General features: G+C 42.4%; 1 protein-coding gene and 1 long non-coding RNA gene across 2 annotated transcripts; both read right to left on the reverse strand.

The window, feature by feature from the left end:
* Positions 1-5,827: 5,827 nt before the first annotated feature.
* On the reverse strand, positions 5,828-7,305 carry LOC120935831. Its single transcript, XR_005748523.1, has 3 exons — positions 7,216-7,305; positions 5,983-6,105; positions 5,828-5,866 (listed from the first exon to the last, which is right to left on the reverse strand). It is a non-coding gene; the product is annotated as an uncharacterized LOC120935831 (long non-coding RNA).
* An 11,044-nt stretch (positions 7,306-18,349) lies between these two features.
* Positions 18,350-20,705, reverse strand: LOC120935230 (gastrula zinc finger protein XlCGF17.1-like; the record flags this gene model as incomplete). Its single annotated transcript, XM_040347396.1, has 2 exons — positions 20,698-20,705; positions 18,350-19,232 (listed from the first exon to the last, which is right to left on the reverse strand). Coding segments are annotated over exons 1-2 (891 nt in total), but the record flags the coding sequence as incomplete, so codon positions are not given.
* Positions 20,706-21,586: the final 881 nt, after the last annotated feature.

The following is a 21,586-nucleotide window of genomic DNA, read 5'->3' on the forward strand; positions in this document are numbered from 1 at the left end:
GGTTCTCTTTGTCCGTCCACCACCAGAGCGAACGTTTCACCTTGGTGGGGATCGATACAGATTCTTCTAGACCTTTGTCCTTCATCTGTTCCAACAGAAAATTCTGTAGATCTCTCTGGTGGAACCTTGCCCATTGCACAGCCGGGATGGCTGCCGTCATCAGCCCCAGTGCTAACATGACCTCTCTTACTGTGCAACTGTGACTTGTTTGAAGAAAACACATTCTCTGACATAGGTTGGATATCTTCTCTTCCAGCAAAACTCTTCTGTTCCACAGATATGATTTTGTAACCCAAGTACAGAATGTTCTGTGTTGGAGTTGTTTTGGATTTTTCTAGACTGATAATCCACCCCAAGCATCTCAGATTGTATTGTGTCAATTCTAGATCCTGGCAGAGTTGCTTCTCTGAGTGGGCTGTGAGGAGTAAGTCGTCCAGATATGGTACTATTGAGACTGATTGAAGCCTCAAGGGGAGCAGTGCTTCCCCAAGAACTTTTGAAAATATTCTTGGAGATTATGACAGGCTGAAGGGCAGTGCTCTGCATTGAAAATGATACATTTTTGATTCTATCTGAATCGCCATGCGAAGGAATTTTTGACATTCCTTTCTTATTGGGATGTGTAAATAGGCGTCCCTTAAGTCCAGGGTTGCCATAAATACTTATTTTTGAAAAAGATTTCTTATCGAATAAATTGACTCCATCCGAAATCTCTTGTAACGAAGGGAGAGGTTCAGGGGTCGGAGGTTCATAATCAGTCTGAACTTCCCTGAGAGTTTTTTTACTACAAAAATGTGCGAGTAAAAACCCTCCCCCTGTTCGTGAATAGGAACTGGTGCCAATACTTCTTGGTCCACCATGTTTCCTATCAACAAAGGTAAAGCCTTGGCTTTTTCTGAGTGACTTGGCAATTTTGACACCAGAAATTTGGACGGTGGTACGCTGTGGAATTTCAGTGCATAACCTCTTTTGATTATATTTAGAACAAATTTGTTCGAGGTTGTCTTTTCCCATTGGGGAAGAAAGTTCATCAGCCTCCCACTGGGACCCTGACGTCACTGGAGCTTGGGCCCTTGACTGGGGCGATTAAAAAGGATGCCCCCTCTCCCTCTGCCTTTTTGCCCTGTCCAATGTTTTTTGGGCTTAAATTCTTTGCCTGTTTTTTCAGATTCCTTAGGGGGACGAAAAAACTTTTTCTGAAAATTTTTCTTTTTGATAGGAAAAGATTTATTTTTTTCCGCCGTTCTCTCCAGGGCTGTCTCCAGTTCAGGCCCAAAGGCTTAATCCCCAGTGAAGGGAACACTGCATAGACGTGTTTTGGATGCTGTGTCACCTGCCCATGTCTTCATCCACACGGACCTTCTGGCTGCCACTGAGAGAGCCGCAGATTTAGCTGTAATATTTACTGCATCAGTAGCAGTGTCTGAAATAAAACTGGTTGCTTTGAAGAGCATTGGGAACGTTTTAAGGAGATCCTCCCTAGGAGTACCTGCTTTGAGGTGTTCTTCCAACTGGAATAACCAGAACTCTAAGTTCTTAGCAACACAGGAAGTGTCTAACACTGGTTTTAGCCCTGTCATAGAGGCATCCCAGGCCCTTTTTAGGACAATGTCAGTCTTCCTATCCATTGGGTCCTTTAAATGACCCATATCTTCAAAGACCAGATCCGACTGTTTAGAAACTTTGAACAGCGGAGCATCAAGTTTTGGACTTTTGTTCCAGACTGCCTCTGGGTTCTCGTCAAAGGGGAACCATCTTTTGAGAGAGTTTGGGAAGAAAGCTTTTTTATCCGGCTCAGCCCATTCTTTGCGAACTAGATCAGAGAGCACACTATGAATAGGGAACACTCTGGCCTTCTTTTTACCCAGGGCAGCATACATTTTGTAATGCCTGGATAATTGAGTTTGTTCCTCCTCAGTCTCCAGTGTATCATAGATAGCACTCAATAATTCATCTACCTCCTCAATAGATAATTCATATTTTGCGATCCTGTTAGCTGCGAACTGATCTTCCTCCTGGTCTGAATCAGAGTCAGAAGATTCAGGCCGAACCAACCCAGGGCTATGGTAAATGAGTGGTAATCTTAAGCGCTGGTCAAAGTGAATATGAATGAGTGAACTATGAACCTGTATATAATATAATTGCTGCTTCAATCTAAAGTGAAAACAACTCACTATGGGTAGATGTAATTAAAGGGAAGGTGATGAGCGCAAAAATTATACACTAAACTAACTAGAGAGTGCTTAATAACGCCTATAAATGATAAAATGAATAAATGACAAAACAGTGATCAGAGTGCTGCTCTTAGCAATCAAAAAATCAAACGCATGAATGACAACTAATCATAATAAAGTGCAGGTGCAATCAACAATTAGGAATCATATTGAATGCTGAAAGTGCTAAATTGGCAGAGATTGCCTAATTTAATATATATGCATATAACACAGTGGTTAAAAAAGTGCTGGTGCAGCGAACACAATCAGGTTCCTAGTGAATGATGCCTAGAGGATCCAGTGAAGTATGAGCATGGAACAGTTCATATATAGGTGCAATTCATTTGGTAGATGATCTTCCAACTTCCTGATAATGAGCTCGCAGAGCGCTTACCTTAGCCCAAAAGGGTAGTAGCTTAGAGCGGTGTATAGTTGGCCTCTCTGGATCAGCATGGCAGCTTGTATGGACATCTGTTGAAAACAGAGCTGGGCTTCACCAAGATGGTGGCTTCCAAACGGATCCAAGACAGCAGCAGATCCAGCCAAGGAAAATGAATAAATGGTCCACATAGTGAAGTACGTTCAAAGATTTATTGTAAAAAGTGCTTACATAGAAGCAAAAAAATATTAAATCCAGGGAGCTGGTGTAGCTTTAAAACACGAACTATGCGGCAGGCAGACGTCACTTCCGGTCACGTGACTTCATCAGAGGAGTATCTCAACTCTAAATCTACTCCTCTGATGAAGTCATGTGACGTGACGATACGCGTCAGGAACTAGGAACTCACGTGACCGGAAGTGACGTCTGTCCGCCGCATAGTTTGTGTTTTAAAGCTAAGGTTAGCGCTCTGTGAGCTCATTATCAGGAAGTTGGAAGATCATCTACCAAATGAATTGCATCTTTTTATGAACAGTCTATTCATATGAATTGCACCTATATATAAACTGTTCCATGCTCATACTTCACTGGATCCTCTAGGCATCATTCACTAGGAACCTGATTGTGTTCGCTGCACCAGCACTTTTTTAACCACTGTGTTATATGCATATATATTAGGCAATCTCTGCCAATTTAGCACTTTCAGCCTTCAGTATGATTCCTAATTGTTGATTGCACCTGCACTTTATTATGATTATTTGTCATTCATGCATTTGATTTTTTGATTGCTAAGCACAGCACTCTGATCACTGTTTTGTCATGTATTCATTTTATCATTTATAGGCGTTATTGAGCACTCTTTAGTTAGTTTAGTGTATAATTTTTGCACTCATCACCTTCCCTTTATTTACATCTAACCCAGGGCTATGCTCCCTTTCTCTACAGGGCTCCCCGGAGCTAGGTATTGTGGGGCTTGGTGAAGGGGAAACTGTAACTGCACTGCTGGTGGAGGCAGATACGTTGACATTTGAAATTAAGTCCCTAAGGGATTTAAAAGTTGATGCCATCTCTTCCTTAAATGAACCAAGGAACTTGGCCAAGGGAGAATCTGCCTCAGATTTCAACAATCTTGCAATACATTGCCTGCACAAGGTCTTGTCATAGCCTGAGGATAATTTGCTTCCACAATTAGGGCACTTCCTGCGGCCTGACTTGTCCTCCCTTGAAGTCTCCTTAGCCTGAAATGGATAAGACGGATATTTTAAAATCAACTCCTTCCCCTTTAAGGGACACCCTTGCTGCCACCACCGCTATAGTTTCCTGGGACAGAGACCTCCCCCATGGAGCAACTATACCCAGCCCCACACCTAGCCTACAATCAATCCCAGTACAGGGCATGCCCAGCAGCCTACCTGGGATAAAGCTGGTGCCTACGTCCTCCGGAGTATCCTGGGGATTAGCCTCCATGGTGCCCCCTTTGTTCCTCCATATCCCGCCGCTAGTCCGGTATTTCTGGACGCAGGTCAGGGATGTGTAGGCCCAGCGTGGGCTTTTTCACTCCTCCACGCGCCATCAGGAGACCCGGAACCAGAAGTCTCGGCGCACAGTGATGATGCGATTCTGCCGGAAATGACGCGTCGGCGTCTCCAACCCCCACTGCGATCGCGGCAAGGAGCTAGTAAAGGAAGTCCACTCACTTACTCCTGGGGGAACCGCGCCACTGGCTCACATCGGCACCGGGAAGAGGAAGAAAACGGGTCTGCTCTGGTGTAGCTGGACGGTACCCGAGCCTTACACCAAAAAAGGTGAGACTTCCTAAGAGGTGATAAGTGGGACCCAGTCCTCTATACAGCCTCTCTTTCCCTGCAGGCAGCCCCTGAGAGATGAAGTCCTATAGCATTTTTCCTCTGGCAACATGTTCCTCCGACTGAGGAAACAATGACTGAGCAGGGACCTGAGGGACCGCCTTTTGAACTGTTTAGCAATGTGTTTCCTGTGTTTATGGGAGGGACTCCATCTCTCAAGGGCTGTCCTGGAAGACGACTGGGGAAAATAAATTTTAACACTTCCTGCCCGCCGGCCGTGACTTTGTGCGGGGATATCTGAATGATGGGTGCAGCTACAGGCATCATTCAGATTTCAGCTTTAAATACCACCAAAATAAAGCTCTATTTGTGTAAAAAAAGGACAGAAATTTCATATGTGTACAGTGTTGTATGACTGAGTAATTGTCATTCAAAATGTGAGAGCACTGAAAGCTGAAAATTGGTCTGGTTAGGAAGGGGGTTTAAGTGCCCAGTGGTGAATGACCCACCTGTGCTGATCTCTGTAGGAGTGTCCTCCTCTATAAATGTCCCTGTTATTCCATCCTCCTCCATAGACTGCTGATTATCCCTCACATACGTCTCTTCTGATTTAACCTCAAATTCTATATCGATTGGATCTCCACTCTAAATCAAGAAAATGAGAGAGAATATCATCTGTAAGATATAAGCTTTACTATTGTGACATCACATAGAAAATCCAAACATTGTTTCCACAAGTCCATGTTCTAGATGCTCCAACCCACCAACCTTTAAATAAGGAGGGATGGTGTGACCTTCCTGTGTGGAATCCCGGGAATACAGAGGACGGGGACATCTCTCTGGAGGCTTTCTGTAGCTGGATGACTCCACCATTGTGTCCTGGTACAGACCTTTGTCTTCTTTTAGAGACTCTGACTCCTCCATCACCCCATCCTCATCATCATCCTCTTTTATCTCTTCTTTAACCTCAACTTTAGGATCTCTCAGGTCTCCACTCTGAATATAGAATAAAAATGACATCAATGGTAACAATGCAGATAATGTACAGATCCTAATGATACTATCAGTGATTGTTCCTCATCTACCTGATGATGGTGAGGGATGGTGTGACCTTCCTGTGTGGGATCCCGGGAATACAAAGTACAGGGACATCTCTCTGGGTGGTTCCTGGTAGTAGGCGGCTCCATCATATCCTTGTGTTCTTCTGAAAACTCCTCCATCACTCCATACTCCTCATCCTCCTCTTTATACTCTTCTTTAACATCAATATTATCATCCCCAAGGTTTCCACTCTGAATATATAATAAAACATTCATTGTAACAAACATGCTGTGTATAAATCAGAACTACCAATAATTGTCACTCATCTACCTGATGATGGTGGGGGATGGTGTGACCTTCCAGTGTGGAATCCTGGGAATACAGAGGACGGGGACATCTCTCTGGTGGGTTCCCATTACTGGATCCATCTGTAGGAAACACACACACTGACTGAATACATTGTTTCTATGTGTTTATCAGATGATGGGGGATCTAGGTGGAGCCTCCGTACTGCTCTCTCCTTTACAATAAAGTCTCCTCTTACCCGGTGATGTGAGGGGCGGCTGATTGTCCATCATGATGTCCTTCCCGACACCGCTCATGTCTCCTGTCAGCAGTTTGATGATCTCTCTGGTGACTTCTAGAATCTTCTTTGTATTTCTCTATTCTATCAGGGAGGGAGGTGGAGACAATGTGATTATCATAGGATCTCCAGACTTCACAAGAGGAAAACTCTAGATATGAACACATATAGTAAAATCAAATGACATTCCCAGAATCCTCCTCACCTCACCAATCAGGTCTCCTTTTTTATCAAAACTCCACTGGGATATAATTTACCCAGACAGGGCCCCACTCTGTAGGTTAAAAGCTTATTGCAAAGAATTCTGGGACCAACAATCTTGCTTTTGCTTGTGAGAGGGACATTGGGAGGAGGAGCTGTGAGGTCAGTGTGATGTCATAGGATTCTCTGACTCTGGATAGAGGGACATTGGGAGGAGGGGCTGTGAGGTCAGTGGGTTGTCATAGGATTCTTTGACTCTGGTTGGAGGGAAATTGCGAGGAGGAGCTGTGAGGTCAGTGTGATATCATAGGATTCTCTGACTCTAGAGATGGAAGGACATTGAGAGGAGGAGCTGTGAGGTCAGTGTGATGTCATATGGTTTGCTGACTCTGGTTGGAGGGACAGAAGGAGCTGTGAGGGGCGCTCTGTGAGATATCTTTACACACAGAGTCATTTCTCCCGGGTGCATCACACTTTCCCTAAATAATAGATGAACGTTGTCTTTAGGCTTTGCCAGGACACATCATATTCCTGTGATCTCCGTGTACTCCGGAGACTTTACTGATCACATTTTAGGATGAAGACCTGAGACTGGGATCATTATGGAGACATTCGTTTTCAGGACATTCACTACAAATTATATTTTTCCCTCTCTCTTCCTATTTGAATCTTATAAAATAAAGACATAAATATTCCAATCCCCCCTAAATAACCCCCCATCACTAATAAACAACAATAACAATAACTGTTAGTATAGACTGAGGAGGTGAGAAGGTGATTGGTGAGAAAGGTGACACATCTCCAAAATGAGGAGAATGTTCCGGCCCCACAAGTGGGGAAGTGTTCCGATCCTGAAGGGGTTAATGGAGGTCTCCACACTATATATGTGTGTATTGTCATCTGCTGGAGATAAAAGACGTCACAGGGACTATGGAGGAAGAGGACGGACATGACGGGGTTACTGGGTGTAAATAGAAAATAAGATCTTATTACCTCCTCTGGTGCCTCTTCCAGTAATATCTTCTCTCTACGTCCTCCCGACTCACCTCTCACCCGAAAATTCCTGTCTGACATCACTTCCTGTCTTTCATAGAGACTTCCTGTCTGCCATCTTGTGGAGTTCAGAGAAACTGCAGAAACATCTCGTAGTGTGAACACGGCCTTGTGCTGTGTGTGTATGTACTGTATATCCTTATAGATGGGTCATCTCCACTCCCACCAAGGGGGATAGAAATATATTACTGCTCGGGGGAGGGGGGGAGACATTTTGGCCCCTTTGATTTTGCAGTAAAATTGATGTGAGATTTAGTCATGTAGAACATGTTATATGGATACAAAGAACCCCAGCCGAGAGTAAAGGGTGGAAATGGCTCCTGATCCCCAGATTTGGGCAATTATGTCCCCAATATAAATAGAAAAAAACCTGCGCTATGTGTAACAACTCAAATACCTCCAGAAATAACTTCTACCGGACTGCTGCTGTAACAAAGGTAAGTATTCCCTTTATCACCTAGAAGAGCATTATGTGTCACAGCGCTATCCTATTGTGTGTGCCGCCCATCAATTATCACAAATACACTAAAATATGATGGGGCGTGGCACAGCTGCCGAGGTGAGTGGACACTGAGCTCTGTGCTACTGCCGATTATCAGCATATAATCAGCTTTACAGCTCTCCCTCAGCAGCCAGCAACGGTGTGGGGGGTTCCCTGCATTCTACTCCTCCACCCGATCAACACTGCAGTGGCGCCCGACAACTAGAACGATGACCCGGCGAAATGAAGAAGAGGCCAGGGCACCAGCTGGCCAGTTCAGTCAGGAGTGTAGTATACCTAGTTCCCTTTTTAACCACTTAAGCCCCGGACCAATATGCTGGCTAAAGACCCAAGGTGTTTTTACAGTTCGGGACTGCGTCGCTTTAACAGACAATTGCGCGGTCGTGCGACGTGGCTCCCAAACAAAATTGGCGTCCTTTTTTCCCCACAATTAGAGCTTTCTTTTGGTGGTATTTGATCACATCTGCGGTTTTTAGTTTTTGCGCTATAAACAAAAATAGAGCGACAATTTTGAAAAAAATGCAATATTTTTTACTTTTTGCTATAATAAATATCCCCCAAAAACATATATAATTTTTTTTTCCTCAGTTTAGGCCGATACGTATTCTTCTACCTATTTTTGGTAAAAAAAATCGCAATAATCGTTTATCGGTTGGTTTGCGCAAAATTTATAGCGTTTACAAAATAGGGGATAGTTTTATTGCATTTTTATTTTTTTTATTTTTTTTACTACTAATGGCGGCGATCAGCGATTTTTTTCGTGACTGCGACATTATGGCGGACACTTCGGACAATTTTGACACATTTTTGGGACCATTGTCATTTTCACAGCAAAAAATGCATTTAAATTGCATTCTTTATTGTGAAAATGACAGTTGCAGTTTGGGAGTTAACCACAGGTGGCGCTGTAGGAGTTAGTGTTCACTGTGTGAGTGTTGTGAGTGTTTACAACTGTAGGGGAGGGTGGCTGTAGGTGTGACATCATCGATCGTGCCTCCCCTATAAAGGGGATGACGCGATCGATACGCCGCCACATTGAAGCACGGGGAAGCCGTGTTTACACATGGCTCTCCCCGTTCTTCAGCTCCGGGGACCTAAAATCGTTTGCACAATTAACCACTTAAGGACCGCCTCCTGCACATATACGTCGGCAGAATGGCACGGCTGGGCACAAGCACGTATATATACGTCCTGTACTTGTACCCAGCCGTGGGTCGCGGGCGCGCTCCCGCGACCCGGTCCGAAGCTCTGGGACCGGGACCGCGGGTCCCGCGGACCCGATCGCCGCTCGAGTGCGATATACACACGGTCACACAAATATTCTCTGAACTTTCAGCCACCAAGAACGCGGTGACGTACAACACTACAATGAGCCAAGAAAATGAAGTTCAATGCTTCTGAGCATGCGTCAAATTGTTTCAAAGCATGCGTAGGAATTTTGCACGTTAGAATTGGTACACACGATCGGCAATTCCGATCAGAATTTTATCCATCTGAAAAGTAGAGAACCTGCTCTCAAACTTTTGCTGGTGGAAAAATCCGACAGCAAAAGTCTAATGCTGCGTACACACGGTCGGAATTTCCAACCAAAAGCTCACATCAGACTTTTGCTGGCGGAAATTCCTATCGTGTGTACGCAGCATAAGGTTCATTTGGGTACAGAGGCCGGGTATAAATCCTGTCTGGTCTGAGTTAATTAATTTAAGGATTAACGATTGCAACCTATTGGCCAGAATTTTGACATCGCAATTGATCAAAGATATCGGCCTATAAAATTCACATTCTTGTGGATCCTTCCCCTGGTTTGGGAATCACCACAATCAGGGCTTCACGCATAGAGTCTGGAAATATTCCCTCTTTTTCTGCTGCTATAAAGGTCTTTTGTAGATGTGGCACCAGGTTCTCTTTATGTAACTGATACCAGTCAGCGGGGAAACCATCAAGTCCAGGTGATTTACCAGGTTTGAAAGAGAAAATGGCACCACATATTTCTTCCTGTGTTATGGAGTGCTCCAGAGACTCACTATCTTCTGAGCTTAGTGGAGGTAACGTCATGCCATCTAGATAGAAAGATAGTTCCCATTCTGTATGTCGGGTCAGGGACTGATAAAGGGTCTCGTAAAACTGTCTAGAATCCCAGGAGAATCTCTCACCACCTCCCTATTGGGTCGTCTAAGTTGTAGAGATCGGAGCATAAAGCCGGTTTGACAAAAATGCAAGTAGGCGACCACTCTTATCGTCAAATTCAAAAAAGGACTTGGTCTGATGTTGTTTTTATTTTGTAGTATGTTCAGTCAAAAGTAATTAATACTGCCTCGTCCGGTCCTGACAAAATTGATATGTATTAGGGGATGGGTCTTGAATATATTTTTGTTCAGCAACAGTAACGTCTTTTTTTTTTCTTCTTAGAACATTCGACAGACACCATAAGCCTTCAATGACGGATTCGACCTTAATTAATTTGGATTTTCGGACGAATGCATTTTTTTAACGAAAAACAAAATAAATAAAAACGAAAATAAATTTATTTTTCGGACGAAAACGAAATTACGAAACAAAATATTTCAGTGTGCACATGTCTACTATTTACAGTCTACAGTTTAAAGCTAATTCACCCCACTGCTATAGAAGTGTAATTAAAAAAACAGATCTGGGCCCTTCAACTGTTCTAATAATGTGTAATATTCTATTTTCATCTTATCATACTCAATCTTCAGGTGGTCATATTTTTGTTTTAACTGATGAAATGGTATCCAGGTCTTTTTCTTAATATTATTTTGGTCAGCTCTGTTTTTGATGTCAAAGCGGAGGTTCACCCTTAGAGAGCACATTTTCCCCTTAGATTAATGCTCGTTTTTCCTAGGGGAATCGGCTAGTTGTTTTAAAATATGATCCGTACTTACCGTTTACGAGATGCATCCTCTCCGTCGCTTCCGGGTATGGGCTGCGGGAATGGGCGTTCCTTCTTGATTGACAGTCTTCCGAGAGGCTTCCGACGGTCGCATCCATCGCGTCACGATTTTCCGAAAGAAGCCGAACGTCGGTGCGCAGGCGCAGTATAGAGCCGCACCGACGTTTGGCTTCTTTCGGCTACGAGTGACGCGATGGATGCGACCGTCGGAAGCCTCTCGGAAGACTGTCAATCAAGAAGGAACGCCCGCTCCCGAAGACCCATACCCGGAAGCGACGGAGAAGATGCATCTCGAAAACGGGTAAGTACTGCTCATATTTTAAAACAAATAGCCGATTCCCCTAGACCAAACGAGCAGGAATCTAAGGGGAAAAGAGGAAAAATTAAATAAATGGGTGAACTCCCGCTTTAATATCACCTATGTTTGACCCAGAGTTTCCCCTTTTGATGTGATAATTAGATATTATCTTCTGATCTTTCTGTTCAGTGTTTGTCCTAAACAATGTGGCTACATCAATTCTGACAGCTTGCTCATTTGACCTTCTCCATAAATGATCTGCTCTCAATAATACGTCTTTTAAATCATGAGGATTCGGGGTAACTAATAAAATATTTTGTTTGATATCTTCATGCAAAGCATCTAGCAACATACTGATATGTATCGAGCCTCCCCGCTCAAATGCAAGATTATTACCGACCAACAATTCCATAACCGTATATATCCTGTGCGACAATTCATAGGGAGATTCACCCTGCATGAGGCTGAAGACAGATCTGTTTAATTCTCAGCCAAAGACTATTTCCTATAGAATGTTGTATGACTCTTCTAAGTCAGATGGGTTGAGATTGTACATATCTCTGACCTGCTGCAAGTCACAAAACCATTTCAAAAATCATCTGTTTAAATCATGGCAGGGAATCATTCCTATTTCTTTAAGAATTGCATCTAGTTCTTTTGGTTTCAAATGCTTCATTACAAGCTGAACTTCACCTGTATTTTTATTGTTATTGTTATAAACTGTGGTGGTCACAGTGGGTGAGGTTCTGTTTCATTTGACAGAAAGTTTGTGTTTGTACTTTGCTGCAGATTGCTGAATCCAAGATTTGATGCACATCTGCATTCCTGACATCCCTTCTCTAATTCCATAATTCTTAATTTTAATCTCTCATTTTCCTCTGATAATTCATCACAACGTTTAGATTTCTCAAGCAAAGCTCCACCAATAGTAACTGCATGCAATTTTAAATTTACTGTCTCAGTTTCTGATTGGTTTTGTAACCTCTGACAAACCTTATGGCTATTATCAACTGCATTCTGTAACTGTGCAATTTCCTCAACTTTATCATTCAAAGAACTTTCCATTTTTAAACAGCAAGACAAGAAGCCCTGCACAATACAACATTTTCTTTTACTTTCTGAAATTTTGCTATCAAAAACACTTTTCTCTAAAAATTCTTTCATCATAGTCCACGTCTGCTTACATTTTTCTGAAATTTCATAAGGACCGCCATGATGCTTAATACATTTTAATACCCATATGTTAACTTTATCAGAACTGACACTAGCTTCACACTGAGTAAGCATTTTGACTATATTATTAATAATTAAAAAAAAAGGAAATATTTTACTCACCGCATTTGAGGCTCCACCTTGCCAATTCCGGTCTTCTAGTACACGGCAGTCTTTCCTTTCTTCAGTTTCCAGTCTCCAGAGAATAATTCTGGGATTCCAAACTTGTTTAGTCTTGTATATCAGACTCTCTTATGTCACAACCAGACATTAGAGTCACAGCACAGCTATTGGGTCTCCATCAGACTTCTCCACCTCACAGGATTGCTATCATCACCGGCTTCTGTTACTAAGTCCTGAAAATGCGCTTCTGGTCACTTGAACGGCACCAATGTAGTGATCTAATAAGTCCAATAAAGGTATAGTGTCCAGTCCTCTTAGATAATTGATATCTTAGATATTATATAATGACTATAAATTAGGTTGTTCCGCAGCAACACACAGGCTCTCCAGAGAATGCATTTTTAATTAACTTCCAATAACAAACAAAGTCTAAATTCCACAGATGATACAATATCCAACAGAGTATTTAGAAAGGTTTATTGTTTAGGAAGGAATGGACTTTCTAGGCACCAGTGGTTAACACAGAATAGTTTTTTATTGATACAATCCCAGACACATGGGTGATTGAACCAACATTACAGTACATGTAGTAAAAAATACATTTAAAAAACATGGATTATCACAGAATAATTCTGTGATGCTAAAACAATAAGGATGAAATTTACTAAAACCAATAGAGGTCCACTAGGGAAAGCAACGTGAGTTGATGACCAACGTAATTGTTAGTAGACGTATTTTTGCTCTACATGTTTCGCAGTTGAGTGCTTCTTCAGGAGCTATAGATTTTCTAAGAAGGAAAAGATAGTAGACTATTATTGGTTTGCAATTTAGTGTATTATTAGGCATTTGTAGGTAGCAAAAAATGGTATCCAGTGTGCAATAAAGCACTATAACAAAACAGAACATGCATTAAATATGCAGAAATATCAAAGTAAGTAGATAGCATAGAGATAAATAGGGAGAGACCGTCAGTGTACTCACCAGGTACGAGCCGTCATGCTGTTTAACACGCCATTAGCATTGGGGAGATAGCCTCTAACTGTTTGGGCTGCCTGTCCCATTATATATGAATGCCTCCAATCACATGTGCAGATGGGACTTCCGCATCACGTGACCCGGCCGGGGTCCCCGCGAGCCAATTACCTCGCCAAATGACGCTCGCAGCAGGCTTACACAAGCCAGGACGGGCTCGTCGGGGAGGAGTGGAGACACACGTCCCGCAAATGACAAGAGTCGAGGCGTGTCCCTGGACTCACTGCACACCCTCGATGGCAAAGCCTCATTGCTACTGTTATTTTCCTCCTTTTTTACTATATGGCACCTCTAGTAACTTAGAGCACGTCTATAATGGTGGTCTCAGTTTTTTGCATGGATCCATCTCTTCTATCAGTATGAAGATTACGTGGCATGTCCCTACACTTCCTGCATGTGGTCCCTTTTTGTGCTGTCCCCTTGGTGGCGCTGTGGCAACCCTGGTCATTAATGCATGTTCTGTTTTGTTATAGTGCTTTATTGCACACTGGATACAATTTTATGCTACCTACAAATGCCTAATAATACACTAAATTGGAAACCAATAATAGTCTACTATCTTTTCCTTCTTAGAAAATCTATAGCTCCTGAAGAAGCACTCAACTGCGAAACATGTAGAGCTCATGCAAAAATACATCTACTAACAATTACGTCGGTCATCAACTCACGTTGCTGTCCCTAGTGGACCTCTATTGGTTTTAGTAAATTTCATCCTTATTGTTTTAGCATCACAGAATTATTCTGTGATAATCCATGTTTTTTAAATGTATTTTTTACTACATGTACTGTAATGTTGGTTCAATCACCCATGTGTCTGGGATTGTATCAATAAAAAACTATTCTGTGTTAACCACTGGTGCCTAGAAATTCCATTCCTTCCTAAACAACAAACCTTTCTAAATACTATCTAGGACGTGACACCGCAGTACCTCAGGACACCCATAGTCCATCCTATGGTTTGTGTACCTTAAATCTTTTCAAATATCCAACAGAGTAATTTAAAGTCTCATCTTAGAGAATATATGTTCTGATCACTTCCAGACCAACATATATCCATGCAGAGAATACATGGGGGTATATTCTTTCCACTTCTAGATCTGTGCCATGTTTCTCAGTGACAAGACCACCCGAATGCCAGCTTGACTGCCTCAAATGCTGGTCTCACACTGGAGGGAGTGGTTCTTCCAGGTCAACCAAATGTTTCCCTGAATGAATACTTCCCCAAGTCTAATTACCATCAATAAATACTTCCTTATGTATGTAAGCAATTTATCCTTTCAGGATAAACACACCTAGGCAATCTTGGACAAGATTAACACATCCAAGGGTCTTCAGCTGTCCCTTTGATCTGTGTTTGGCCACGAACCCTTTTGTCAGCAAACAACTTTTGATGAGTAACCTTGAATGCCTGTATGTAACACATAAATACCATGCCATACATATAACTAGAGGTCGACTGATATATCGGCTGGCTGATATATCGGACGATATTTGGCGTTTTTTAATTAATCGGCATCGGCCGATTTGTGCTGTAAAAAAGCCGATTTTAAACTTCAGCAGCGCGACTTGCAAAAAGCTTCTGTAATAGAAGTCAATGTAAGTTGCCTGAAGTTTGCCGTAGAACACTTCTCTCTCCTGGGAAGCCTGCCAAGTTTTGAGAAAAGATATACAATGTTGCTACTTATCAATGAACTGAACTCTGTGTAGGAGAGTTCTCAGTTTAACCATTTAAAGGCTAAATCTTTTTTGACACTTGTTGCTTACAAGTAAAAATCCTGTATTTTCTGCTAGAAAATCACTAGGAACCCCCAAACATTATATATTTTTTTTTTTAGCAGAGACCCTAGGAAATAAAATAACGATTGCTGCAATATTTAATGTTACACGGTATTTGCACAGCGGTCTTTCAAACACATTTTTTTTGGGAGAAAATATGCTTTAACAAATAAAAAAAAAAAACTAAACAGTAAAGTTAGCCCATATTTTATTTTTTCGTCCAAAAGTTTTCATTACCTGTTTTTGTGTATTACATTATATATATATATATATATATATATATATATATATATATAAAATGTAATACACAAAAGCAGGTAATGAACATTTTTGGACGGGAAAAAAAAAAAGCGCCTGAAAAATCGGCCTAACATATCGGCCCAAAAAAATCGGCATCATAAATCGGCTATCGGCCGCCGCGATTTCTAAATATCGGCATCGGCCAGAGAAAAACCCATATCGGTCGACCTCTACATATAACACAATATTTTAAATACCTACACATATATATTAATATTACAACAGAAGGTCCTACATATTCTTATGTTAATGTGTAGTCTACCTTCTGAGCTTGAAGCCGGCAAGCCTGACCTGCAATAAGACATCCAAGTCATCCAGGTGACTAATTAAGGACCCTCTGTGATGGGATTGTCCATGAGTCAGCTGTACCTCATTAGCTAAACCATTGTGTGATGTTTTGGGTAAATATTTGGGTCGTTGTTAATGTGGTTAGTGACCTCCTTCTCCACTGGTTCCAGAGCTTGGGAAGCAGCTTCTTGGCTGAGATACCCAGTCATGGTGTCCGGAGTCCGTCCGGTTCTATCTCACCTCTAAGTTAAGACTTTTTTTTTTTTTTTTTTGAGGGTCTCTTACCCTTCATAACCTAACTTAATTTAATGCCCATAATGACTGTCCAGTCTTATCTCTTCTCTACTTGTGCCTATACACTCTTGCCTCTAAACTACTTTATCTAGCAGATGTGTACTACATATACCTGTAACTGTAAACGATCCGATGGACAGTAAACAGTGACAACATAACATATAACCACCAATCAATAGTTTGATTAAAGGGGTTGCAAAGGTTCATTTTTTTTTTCTAACTCGGTTACTTTAAGCTAGTGCATTGTTGATTCACTTACCTTTTCCTTCGATTTCCATTCTAAATATTTTTTTTCTTTGTCTGAATTTCTCACTTCCTGTTCCTCCTGTCTTGTTCAGTAAGCTGTTCTAAATGACTTTCCACCGCTCGGATGATGGTGGAAATCTTACTGAGAAATTCAAACAAAGAAAAAAAACATTTAGAAGGGAAATCGAAGGAAAAGGTAAGTGAACCAACAATGCACTAGCTTAAAGGAACCAATTTAGAAAATAAAAGACGAACCTTTACAACTCCTTTAAGGCCGCATACACACGACCGGTCCATCCGATGAGAATGGTCCGACGGACCGTTTTCATTGGTTCACCGCTGAAGCGGCCCGATGGTCTGATGTGCGCACACACCATCAGTTCAAAATCCGTTCGGGTCAGAACGCGGTGACGTAAAACACAACGACGTGCTGAAAAAAACGAAGTTCAATGCTTCCAAGCATGCGTCGACTTGATTCTGAGCATGCGTGGGTTTTGAACCAATGCTTTTGTGTACTAACCATCGGTTTGGACCTATCGGTCAGCGATCCATCGGTTCGATTTTAAAGCAAGTTCTCTAACTTTTGTCCGAAGGACAAAAGACCGTTGGGGCGCACACACGGATGGTTTGGACCGATGAAACTGAACTTCGGTCCGTTTTCATCGGTTTGAACCGATCGTTTGGGAGTAAAATAGGTACCCTTTGTCCCAAAATTGTCTTACCAATTAAAGTCTGATAACTCAAATGTAACCAAAAAGCTTACCTCAGCCGGCTGAGTATCAGAAATTCCCGGATCGTCTCAAGCTCCTCGTTTTGGATTCTCAAGGTCACCTGTAAATCACCTCCTAGGCAAAACTCGGCATCTGATATGGAATTTTATTGATAGCCAACTGCTATCCTCATAGTTATTAGTGGTTTTAAATAAATAATAACTATTTTAGTAGGGAACAGACACAAAAGATACACTCTGCTTCTTTCCAAATAACTGTTCTGCTTTATTATGTAGCAATTGAAAGTTTTTATACACATGATTACTTAGGTATCACATTATTATTACAATTGTACTTGTATGGTAACATGGGGTGTAACATAGGTGGGCTAATTCTAATCAAAACTCGAAAGAATGCAAACATGTAATGAAAACATTATTAGTGCCGTGTGCACAGTGAGGGCAGTGTGCAATATATACAAAATAGAATACAATTATATACAGAACTTACACATTTCCTCTACAGTAAAAACATGCTCTCAAATTACCTCTTTTTGGAAAGTAGACACTCCAAGGAATTTTATAAAAAGGCATGGTCAGTATTTTGCAGATCAAATTTTTGTCACAAGGTTTTGAAAATTTTAAAAAAGGAAATAAAAATGTTCCTTTTTTTATTTTCCACAAATTGTGGCAAGAAAAAAGATCTGCAAAATACTCACAACATGCCTCTTAGCAAATACCTTGGAGTGTCTTCTTTCTAAAAATACGTAATTTGAGGGAGTTTGTTCTGGCATTTCAGGGCCTCCGAAACAGTGATAATAGTCAAGAAGTGAAATAAGGAATTTAAGGTGGTAATTGGATTTTGGACAGTTGTACGTGGCCAGACTGCCAAAAAGTCTCTCACATGTTGTATCTTCACACTTTTCCAAAAATTTGCGTCAAAAAAATAAAATCTTCCAAGCACTCAACATGCCTCTCAGCATGAATGAACAAAGTATATGCTGAGGCAAAGGAGCTACCGCCCACTGACCACCCTATGCTTGTAATGCTTGAGCATATTAAAACAAACAGATTCCTCCATTCACACCTGTATGAGCCACCCATCCATTGTATTTTAACAACACTTCATCCATGTCTTTGGTGAACTCTGATCTCCTTTTGAACTCTTCCTTACATGATGAAGATCAGCCATGGAGTATATCTGAGGTGTATATCAGGGTGTGCTTCTTCCCCACATGAGAGCTCTGATGTCCAGCAACATTCATATAAAAGACATTTCCCACACTCAAGGCACTAATACACCTCAAGGGTTGTGTGGGATCCCTGATGTACAGGAAGACAGGACTTCAGTGAGGAGCAATTCCCTCACTCAGGATAGGAAAGTGGCTTCTCCCCCGTGTGAGATCTCTGATGTCTGGAAAGATGGGACTTGTCTGAAAAACATTTTCTGCACTCAAAACAGGAATACGGCTTCTCCCCCGTGTGAGTTCTCTGATGAGTGTAAAGATGGGACTTCACTGAAAAACATTTCCCGCACTCAGGACAGGAATACGGCTTCTCTCCTGTGTGAGATCTCTGATGTGTGTAAAGATTGGACTTGTGTGAAAAACATTTCCTGCACTCAGGACAGGAATACGGCTTCTCCCCCGTGTGACATCTCTGATGTGTGTAAAGATTGAACTTCTCTGAAAAACATTTCCCACATTCAGGGCAGGAATGCGGCTTCTCCCCCGCATGAGATCTCCGATGTGTGTAAAGATTGGACTTCCCTGAAAAACATTTCCCGCACTCAGGACAAGGATACGGCTTCTCCCCCGTGTGAGATCTCCGATGTGTGGAAAGATTGTACTTATTTGAAAAACATTTCCCGCACTCAGGACAGGAATGCGGCTTCTCCCCGGTGTGAGATCTCTGATGTGTGTAAAGATGGGACTTACGCAAAAAACATTTCCCACACTCAGGACAGGAATGTGGCTTCTCCCCTGTGTGAGATCTCTGATGTGTGGAAAGATTGGACTTACGCAAAAAACATTTCCCACACTCAAGACAAGAATACGGCTTCTGCCCCGTGTGAGATCTCTGATGTGTGTCTAGACTGGACTTCTGTGAAAAACATTTCCCGCACTCAGGACAGGAATATGGCTTCTCTCCTGTGTGAGATCTTATATGCACATTAAGACCATATTTAGAATGGAAACACTTCCCGCACTCAGTACAGGAAAACCTCTTCTCTGTTGGAAGGACGGCACCGTCCCTCACAGTCTGAGGTTCCTCAGGATAAGAGGAATACGATGGTCCGGCACCGTCCCGCACATTCTGAGGTTCCTCAGGATAAGAGGAATACGATGGTCCATCTACACTGTGTGGTGCCGGATGGACATTTGAGGTAATCAGGTTTTCTCCTGGACTATACTGTGTGATGTCCTCATCTTCTACTTTACAGTCTGGAGACAAAGTGAGACTATTCTCTGAGGTTTTCCTCAAATCCCGTCCATCTACTAAAATAGAAATAAAAAGATTATTACTAGACATGAGCAGATTGCTTCCCCTAAACCAGGACTCCGCCCACATCAGGCAGCTTTGTCTCTGAGGATCTTACAATTCCCACCTCAAGGTAACTAGTAACTGGGTCCTCTGATCTCCTACCAGATAATTTCTTTATTCATGGACCTTAATCAGAAAGCGAGAACTGTCTTTTATAGGAGTGACAGTGATGAGGGGATTATAGGATGAGTGTCCCCACCCCCTCTATCACTCATTGCCATCTTTCCAACACAAGAAGTACTGCACTTCCTTATTTAGTCCATGATTTAGTCATAAATAACAGCGGGGCTGAGCCCCACCAGAGGTCAGAGAGTGAGGCCTTGTACACACGACCGAACATGTCCGCTGAAACTGGTCTGTCGGACCAGTTTCCGCGGACATGTTCGGTCGTGTGTAGGGCCGACCGGACAGTTTCCCGGCCTAGTGGACAGGTTTCCAGCGGACAAAAGTGATTCGACGCATGCATGGAAGCATTGAACTTCCTGGTGCGCGCACGTCGCCGCCACGTCACCGCGTATTCTGTCCGCGGGGAATTTGGTCTGATGGTGTGTACACACATCAGACCAAATGATCCCAGCGGACATGTCCGATGAAAACGGTCTGCGGACGGTTTTCATCGGACATGTTGGGTGGTGTGTACGAGGCCTCAGGATGAGGGAGAACAACTAAGATGAAGATTGAGGTGATCTTGAAGACCACCATCATTGGGTTATTGACTCCTCCCTCATTATCACTTTCTCTTTAAGGTTCCAAAGTGTGAGGATCTTATCTTATTATTATCAACATGTAAAGCCTCATACACATGATCCAATTGTTGGCAGGGGATTGTCTGTTGATAGACTGTTGTCATAAAATCTGACCATTAGTATGCTCCTTTTGACAATTGTTGTCCAACTTTCGGCTAACATAGAGTATATAGTGCATTGGTTAGGGTATGTAATGTATAATATAAATTATACAGTGTAAGGGTCAGGACTCATAATATTGGTATTCAGTAATCAGTGGAATCTTAAAAGTTTACATGAGACAAGTTGAAGAGGTCCCACACCGCTGCCTCCCATCTATTGAGATTGTACTAAATGACTTGGGTCTGAAACTATAAAGATATATTCCTCTGCCCGGCACAACCATCAAACAATAAAACAAGTAATCCTGGGAGAATTGTTATGTCAGAGATCATGCTATACCTGGGCATTGGGCAGAAGACACAAAGCACATGCCCAAGGTGCCTAGGTAGAGCAACATCTATGGTGAAAATCAACAAATAAACCCCAGAATTTCCATAAATCCAGTCTAGATCCATATATTGTGTCTGCAGCACAGAGAAGGAACATTATCACCCAGTCCTTGCCCTACTCTGGACCAATCAGTGAGCAGTATGGGTGGAGGAATGGATTTAGTGTTAATGACCCACTGTTCGATATAATCTTTCAGGGGCTAAACAAAGTACAAGCAGACAGTCTGGTGTTTCTCTGTGGAAAACTGCTTCAGGAACAGGAACTCTTTTATTACTTATAAGGCCCCATACACACCATAGAATCTATCCGCAGATAAATCCCATCAAATGGGTTTCTGCGGATAGATTCTATGGTGTGTACACTCCGTCGGATATTTATCCGAGGATAAATCTCCCCTGGGATGGATTTCCAGCAGATGGATATTTGCTGACATGCTCAACAAATCCATCTGCTGGAATCCATTCCAACGGATGGATCCGCTCGTCTGTACAGACTTACCGGATCCATCCGTCCAAAGGGATTCCCCGCACGCGTCGTAATGATTTGACGCATGCGTGGAATTCCTTATATGACAGCGTCGCGCCCGTCGCCGCGTCATAATAGCGGCGACGGCGCGACACGTCATCGGCAGAGGATTTCAGCGCGGATTTCAATGCGATGGTGTGTACACGCCATCGCATAGAAATCTTCTGAAATCCTCGAGAGGATTTATCCGCGGATACGGTCCGCTGGACCGTATCTGCGGATAAATCCTCTCGTGTGTATGGGGCCTAAGGCATAGACAAAACATGAACTCACAAACGTAACACTGCCATCTAGTGATCATACAATGTAATAG

Source organism: Rana temporaria, chromosome 4, assembly GCF_905171775.1.
Source record: "Rana temporaria chromosome 4, aRanTem1.1, whole genome shotgun sequence".
Taxonomy (NCBI): Eukaryota; Metazoa; Chordata; class Amphibia; order Anura; family Ranidae; genus Rana; species Rana temporaria.